The sequence below is a fragment of the Engraulis encrasicolus genome, chromosome 4 (genome assembly GCF_034702125.1).
Source record: "Engraulis encrasicolus isolate BLACKSEA-1 chromosome 4, IST_EnEncr_1.0, whole genome shotgun sequence".
Lineage (NCBI taxonomy): Eukaryota > Metazoa > Chordata > Actinopteri > Clupeiformes > Engraulidae > Engraulis > Engraulis encrasicolus.
In genome coordinates this window covers 41,739,510-41,747,507 of record NC_085860.1, presented here as the reverse complement: position 1 = coordinate 41,747,507, position 7,998 = coordinate 41,739,510, and the positions used below count along the sequence as shown (strand labels likewise).

The 7,998-nt window shown below is 46.3% G+C and overlaps 1 protein-coding gene across 2 annotated transcripts in view; it reads right to left on the bottom strand.

Moving 5' to 3' along the window:
- mbtps1 (membrane-bound transcription factor peptidase, site 1) overlaps window positions 1–7,998 on the bottom strand; it is a 53,945-nt gene that overhangs the window by 696 nt on the left and 45,251 nt on the right. For both annotated transcript variants that reach the window (XM_063197453.1, XM_063197451.1), the window contains exons 19-23: window positions 4,670–4,810; window positions 3,360–3,491; window positions 1,385–1,511; window positions 927–1,057; window positions 1–587 (exon numbers count right to left, since the gene is read on the bottom strand). The exon at window positions 1–587 is cut by the window's left edge and continues 696 nt beyond it. In XM_063197453.1, coding sequence (XP_063053523.1) covers window positions 379–587; window positions 927–1,057; window positions 1,385–1,511; window positions 3,360–3,491; window positions 4,670–4,810 — 740 coding nt within the window. In that variant the 3' untranslated portion in view covers window positions 1–378. The remainder of the gene's footprint in view (window positions 588–926; window positions 1,058–1,384; window positions 1,512–3,359; window positions 3,492–4,669; window positions 4,811–7,998) is intronic.

Below are 7,998 nucleotides of genomic sequence, written 5' to 3'. Positions count from 1 at the left end.
TGGGTTCAGTCCGTGTAAGTTGTGCAATGGGTTTGGTCCCACTGCCGGTCACCCATCCTCCATCCTAACATCACACTGGGATGTTTCACAGGGGTCAGTCCTTTCCCTGATCTCCCCCAATTCCAAGTCCCTGTGTGGGGACCCTGCAGTTCCCCCTCCCCAAAGTCAATCAGTGGGGTTCCTGCCCTTGTGCATAGGGGTCAGAGGGGACATCCCAGTACCCCCAAATCCCCAGGTTAGACTGTGGGGTACCTCAGCACCCCAAATACGAGGGCCACAGAGTGCTGACCCATCCCCCCCACTCTACCCAATCCCTGGGTCACATGGTGGGGTACCCTAACCCTCCAGGGGAGCGGTGGGGTACCCCTCATCCCAGGGTCAAACCGTGGGGTTCTTGCCAGTGCTGAGTGTCGTCTGTTGCTGCTGCAGGTATGTGGGTTTCTTGACGCGGGGCTTGCGGCGCTTGGGCTTGCTCTTGGCCTTGGTCAGTTGCACCACGAAGAAGGACAACACCACCATGGCCCCGAGGAAGGCGAACATGGGGATGGTCTGGCCCACCTCCTGGTTGTAGCGGCCCGGCATTATGCCTGGAGGGGGAGGGAGAGCAGACACTCAGGTTAGCACCGTGCCTGGGGAGTAGGAATGACTATTGGCAAAGGGCTCACGATTCAATGTACATCACGGTACACATGCGACGATGCGATTCTATCACAATGCACTGCAATTCATTTACTATTGTGATGCATTGCCATATGTACTTCAGTAAATGTGTAAAAATACAGCTTATTTGTCAGTTGATGTGTAGTATCCATAAGTCAATTTATTTTATTTAAGCATAGTCAAGTGAATACAATGAGTTCTTACTCCTGACAGCACAGCAAAACAGGCATGCGTTGGGTAAATGTTAACCTCCAGGCAGAACTCACCTCCAGGGATGTCCCAGGCCCCGCTCTCCCCAGGGGAGAGGGGCCGTACCTGGGGCCGGTGGGCTCGGGAGTTGGGTAATACCACCTTGTCCAGGTCCACTGATAACAGCTTCTGGTGCTTCCAAAGGTTACTTTGGGACAGAGGGAGAAAAAGGGGAAATTTAGAAATATGAAACGTTTTTCACTTTGGTATAGTCTCATATACTGTGCTGTATTGCACCTGAACATGCGTACACATGTTCAGGTGCACATTATTAAGCACATTATTAAGTGCATAGTTTGTGTGTGTGTACGCATGTTCAGGTGCAATACAGCACAGTATATGAGACTAGAGAGTCTCTTTACTCTCTAGTCTCATATACTGTGCTGTATTGCACCTGAACATGCGTACACACACACACAAACTATGCACTTAATAATTAAACACAAGTAAAGGTGTGATGGCGGAGGGGACGAACCTGGGGGCGGTCTCGTTGAGAGGCTGTGGTTTGGCCCAGGACAGGTGAGGGCAGGCAGGTAGAGGGCGTGGCTTAGGGTCGCCCAGGTGAGCCTCCAGCACCTTCGAGTAGCGGTACAGATGATTACCTGCAGAGAACCACACAATTTACACCGTTGAGCAACCTTAAAATTCATTCCAATCCGCAAGCTCGCAACTGATACAAATGAACAATGTTACAATTGATACAAATGAGTGATTTTATGACTCGCATAATGTTCCACTTCCCAGTAAACGTTCAGTTACAATTCACATGTGCAAGCTTCGCTCCAATTTTCTTCATTGTATGCCTTTGTTGGCTGTTTGTATTGGTGAGAACAACACAGCTCTGTACCAAGCAACCAGGGCTCTAATTTAACATCAGCCAACCGGCCAAATGCTGGTGAAATTTCAGATTGGCTTGTAGAAAAGACCAACTTGCTAGTAGGGCTGCACGATTATGGAAAAAATCATAATCACGATTATGTTTGTCAAAATCATAATCACGATTATTAATCACGATTATTGATTTTTGCAGATTTTTTTTGGAAAATTATAACGAGATGAAATACAACCAAGAATGAATTACATACGGGATGAGCAAAATAAAATGAATTGTAATAATTATGTAAAGGCAATAGCATGAAACTTGGACAAGTGGACAAATTTCTGGCCAGAAAGAACAGCCTGTCAGTATGTTCTGGCATCAAGGACGCTCTCAAAAGTAGGTCACTATTGCCACGATTAAATCACGATTAAAATCATGAGTTCCATTCCACTATTTTATCACTATTTTGATTATTTTTCGATTAATTGTGCAGCCCTACTTGCTAGTCACTTTGACACATTAGCGAGTGTGTGTTTGCCTAGTGAGATTAACACCCACTAGCCATTTTGGCTGGTGATGAAAAAAAGCTGATCTAGAGCCCGGCAAGCAACAGTGAAGCCGTTTGCAGCGCCGGATGGGCCCACTACGTGGCTATTTATGCATGTGGCCAATGTTTAGTGTGAAGCTGCTCCTGCTACCCATGTTGTCGGTCCTTAACAAGCACGGAAAACAGACGCCCAAAAAACCCAACCTAACACCCGCCCACACAGACATATTTCCACTCGGTTGACATGTTTACACTTTTGCATGGTGCCACCCCCTCCTGCACACGCACACGCACACACGCACACACACACACACACACACACACACACACACACACACGCACACACGTGCATGCACGCACACCACCCCCGCTGCGGTCAAACCTGGGAGGTGTGAAATCGTATCTGCCAAGAGGACGCCCCAAACAAACAAACAGACAAATAAACAAAGGAAGAGCTGGGTGGCTGAGTCAGGCTGCTGGCACAGAGAGACTCCGATGGCCGGCCGGCCAACCCCACTCAGCAGATTGCAGCAACAGGAACCTGGAGCCCCACTCGGAAGCCCCACTCGGAAGCCCCACTCTGACTGGCTTCCTATTTCACTGCTGTTGAGCCCAATAGCTTTAGTGAAAGAGCTGAATAAAAGAGTAGAGTATGTGTACAACCTAGCCTCTGTGGCAGTGGCTGTAAGGGTGTGTGTGCACGAACCTGTGTGTGTGTGTGTGTGTGTGTGTGTGTGTGTGTGTGTTGTGATGTGCATGTCTAGGAATTGTGTATTTGTTGCCTTGCCCTCTTGCCTCTGTGTCAGTGGCTTTAGGGTGTGTGTGTGTGTGTGTGTGTGTGTGTGTGTGTGTGTGTGTGTGTGTGTGCATATATATATGTGTGTGTGTGCGTGCGTGTGTGTGTGTGTGTGTGCGTGTGTGTGTGTGTGTGTATGTGTGTGTGTGTGTGTGTGTGTGTGTGTGTGTGTGTGTGTGTGTGTGTGTGTGTGTGTGACTTATGCCTTACCATTTTGCCTCTGTGTCAGTGGCTTTAGGGTGTGTGTGTGTGTCTGTGTGTGTGTGTCTGTGTCACTAATGCCTTACCCTCTAGCCTCTGTGGCAGTGGCTGGTCAGTGGCTGTAGGAGGGGCCACTCTGCTCTTGGAGTGGGTGAGGGAGGGGGGCGTCATGCTGTAGGCCGTGTACTGCAGCAGAGCATCCAGCAGCCAGAAACAATCTGCCGAGGAGACATAGACACAGGCATGAACAAGCATATGGAACAAGTACACACACACACACAAACACGGACACACACGGACACACACACACACGGACACACACACACACGGACACACACACACACACACACACAGTCAAACAGAAACATTACCAACTGCCAGCCAGTATGACAGACTGTGCCTGTGTGTGTGTCAGAGAATGTGGAGTTTGTGTAGAAATACCAAACTAGCTGAGCTAGAAAGCCACATTGCTTAATGAATACTGACCGTAGCCTAGTGCTAGCAGTGAACACTCGCGTTGTTCTATTATGGTTGGCGGTGCACAGAACAAAGGGGCCAAAACTCATTTGTGACGACAAGATTTCTGTGACAAGGTATGCGGGTTGTCAAAGAACTATAATCAACCTTTAACAGCTCATTCACACTCTAAGCACGGGCTGTAGGCGAATCATGTCCAAATGTATGTTCGCTCAGTCCGAAATGGTTAGAAAGCATGAAAACAGATGATTTCTTTTACACCAAAGCGGCAGCGCGGCACATGGACGGGCCCGCGAATGGGAGCCCGCACAAGTGTGCTTTGCAACTTTTTATTTGCTACATGGGCATGAGCGTACTATGAACAGGCTCCCATTGGAATGTATGGGCTGGGAAGGCTGGGACGGGACGCTGATTCCCGTGGATGGGACGCGCATGCAGACCGTCCAGTTAGGGCTGGGCAATATGACGATATATATCGTTATCGTGATATAAAAGTGTATATCGTGACCTTTCTCCTATATCGTTTATATCGTGATAGTAATTTTATCAATTTTTACAACTGACTTATCATTTAATTACATTTCATGTTGCCCCTATACACACTAAGTTCATGTAACTGTAAAAATAAGAAGAAAAAGATCCATTTCAAAGAAAGGTTGTTTTGCGACATGAAAAAATAAAGAGCAAATAAAGCGAATAACTGAAAACTTATGTAATTGTGCTATATCGTGATATATATCGTTATCGTGATATAAATTAATCCATATTGTGATATAGTTTTTTTTTCCCATATCGCCCAGCCCTACGTCCAGTGTGAAAAGGACAACTCAACAGCCCGTGAACTTCTCACGCTTCTTGCGCTTCCCCGCCGCCATGCATGCGACTCTTGCATGTGAATGAGGCGTGAGAGCTGCTGTACCTTTCTGGCGGTGGCTGTCGTCTATGCAGTTGGAGTCTCCGTAGAGAGCGATGCGCCCTCCACCCTCTGAAGGCGTCTGGTAGAGGCCCAAGATGGGCACGTTATCCACCACGGCTGTCTCCTGCTTCAACACCTCAAGACCTGCACACACATGGACATGGACGCGCACACATACATGGACACGGACAAACACACACCACACACACACACACACACGGACACGGACACGGACACGGACACGGACACGCACACGCACACGCACACGCACACACACAGAGGGTTAAACGACTGATCATTTTAGACAGATACACAGACAGACAGACAACTCAGAAAGACAGATTAACTCAAGTTCTCCCCATATAAGACAATAACGACTGTGCATGGAGAGGACTGGGGAGAGGATGTGTAGAATAAGTGTATGGTAGCACAGATTAGCTCAGAGACTGGAAAGGCCTGGCACATTTGTTAACCCTAAACCCTTTCGGCCAAGTCTGTGAAACCAGACAAAAACAGTGTGAGATGTTGGAGATGAATTTGCACAGTATGCACAGAAAGGATTTGCTCAGGAGGAGAGATAACATGCTAGATAACCTCAAAACTTTTAGGATGTTTTTTTTTTTTTTTGAAGTCTGAGACAACATCAGAAGGTAAAAATGCTAAATGGATAATGTATTCCAGCCAAAAAAAAAGACAAATAATAGCTAAATGGATAATGTATTCCAGCTAAAATAGAAAAACAATAGCTAATAGCTAATGTATTCCAGCTAAAGCAACCTTCATTAGCTGCTTATTTACACATTAGACAGAGTGGTGCAGAATACTAAAGAGCCATGACAGTACAGGCAGACAGGAGCTACATGAAAGCACCTCCTGTATACTGCCCTACAATTTCAGAACGCAGTATAATTCGAAATTGCAAACTGAGAAAAAAGGCTTTAACGTTTCCTTTCTGGCCATGCAACTGTGTTGGAGGAAAAGTGGTGATGACACTTCCATATAATATTTTTTTTGTATGGTGGAAATTTATGCACACAGGAGAAAAAAAAACCAACATTCTCATTACATTTTAGCTGAAAAATCATTATACTGCATTCTGTTGTGGTATTACTGTCTACACCAAAACAATCAATGTCTCAATGGAGAAGTGCAGTATAATGCGCAATATACTGCGTTCTTGGCTAGTACGACGTAACCTCCTAAAACCAAAAAGCGCAGTATAATCGTTTTTTATCGTTTTTTTCTGAAACGGGACCAAATTGGACCAACATTTTTTAACACAAGAAAAAGAAGGTATTTTAAAGCCAATTTCCGGTCTAAACCCATTTTCAAGATACTGCGTTCTGATATTGTAGGGCAGTATAGTCAGAGAAGCCAGGGCCGGGTTATCCATAAGGGACAGTGGCACAGTGCCCAAGGGCATCAACCATTTACAGCCAGTTAGAGGGCACCGCATGGCACAAACTTTACAAATATTGGTCATGAAAGGGGGCACCTGCAAAGGGTAGTGCCGGTGTGTGATGATGCGACCCGTGAGCGCGCGTCATCATCACGGCGTCTGCTGTAGCAGGCGCCATTGAAAGCATGAACCAGTCTCCCCATTCAAACTTTTCCCCAAGTTATTGTTTTTGTTCATGAACAATCATTTTCATATTCTGCATTTATGGTCTTGTTAGTCATCATGGGTCGACACATGCTTAGCTGACAACCATTTAAACCCGACGTATTCATACATTACACTCGCATACATTGCATCCAAACGCGCATACATTTTCAATCACAAACCACACGAAGTCCAAGTTTTGTCAATACGTTTTGTTTCTTTATTTTGTTATGCCTAATTACATTGTTTATCCTTATGAGTTCAAACGAGTGGTTTTTCATTGTTTTAAGAGCATCTAACAATGTTTCTTCAGCAAATGAAAGTTTTCCATCTTACCGGTCTCGCAGCACTTCCGTGTTTGACAAAGGGTTGCGTGCTGGCGAGAGTGACGTTTTTATCATTGGGCACGTTCGCGTGTGCGCGTCCTCTCGCCATCCCATTATTAGTTAATCTCCAAAAACTTCATGGTTATTGGCATTTGCATGTTGCCATGCATTTGTATTTGTTTGTTATTTTTCTTGTTTTGGCCTGATCATGTTTATTTTGTTGTAGCGCGCTTTTAAAAGATTTAAATTAATTAATATGTACTGCCTATGTAAAATTCCCTGGGTTTTCTTCAGGCATTTGTTTTAGCCACCTATAGGGAAGAGGCAGGCATCCTTCATAATGGGGATGTTCTCATTCTCTGGGAGAGCCAGGTAGACACAAGACCTGTATTTGTTTGCTCTGCCATAATGGGGGCATAGGGGCCAGGAACCCCCGGCCTCACCACTTGGGGGGGCCCCCTGCCAGTGGCTTTCAATTGGTAAACATCTTGTAGGGGCCCAAATCTACAATATGTCGTGGGCCCAACGCCTCTGACACATCTCCCGCCCCCCCTGTCGTAATACCAGTGCTCCGCCCCTGGGTGAGGGCCTTAAAATAGCTCCACAAACGCGCCAGACATCCACAGCAGAGCAATAACATATCCCCATATCATCATACTGAACGGTGTCATTGCCACGCGTGTGACGTGTCATTGCGGCGGTAATTGGGGTTGGAATGACTGTGCCCTCTCTCTAGATAGGTTGACACTAGCTTTCTCCCATACCTACATGATATCCACACCACATAATAATAGCATCAATAAAACCACCCTTGACACGAGCAGGCACGACTCCTTGACTTTCATCCTGACACGACATGATATCGCCTCTTGCGTAGAGCGCCGTTACACCTGCATAGAGGGCACTTAATATGAATGCTACTGTGCCATGTGCCAAACATAACTGCTCTCTGTGTCGGTCAATGGTCGGAACACTCAAATGTTTCTGCAGTAAATAGCTGCAGACAGGTCAACACAGCTCTGTGTGTGTGTGTGTGTGTGTGTGTGTGTGTGTGTGTGTGTGTGTGTGTGTGTGTGTGTGTGTGTGTGTGTGTGTGTGTGTGTGTGTGTGTGTGTGTGTGTGTGTGTGTGTGTGTGTGTGTGTGTGTGTGTGTTGCCCGCAGGAGGCAGACAGTAGTGTTGCCATTTGAAGTAAACATATTTTGAATGTATGAGTGCGACCGGTGGGAAGATTTCCAATTCAGTGCTACAAGTGCAATAGAGAGGCATTTTCAAGAGACTATTGATGTGAATGTGTGTGAATAATGGCAGTGTTCATTTTGAAGAAGAGGCAGACAGCGAGGGACCATCGACCCCTGTAACCCTACGCTCAACACATGCATACCTTCACATCAATACACTTAA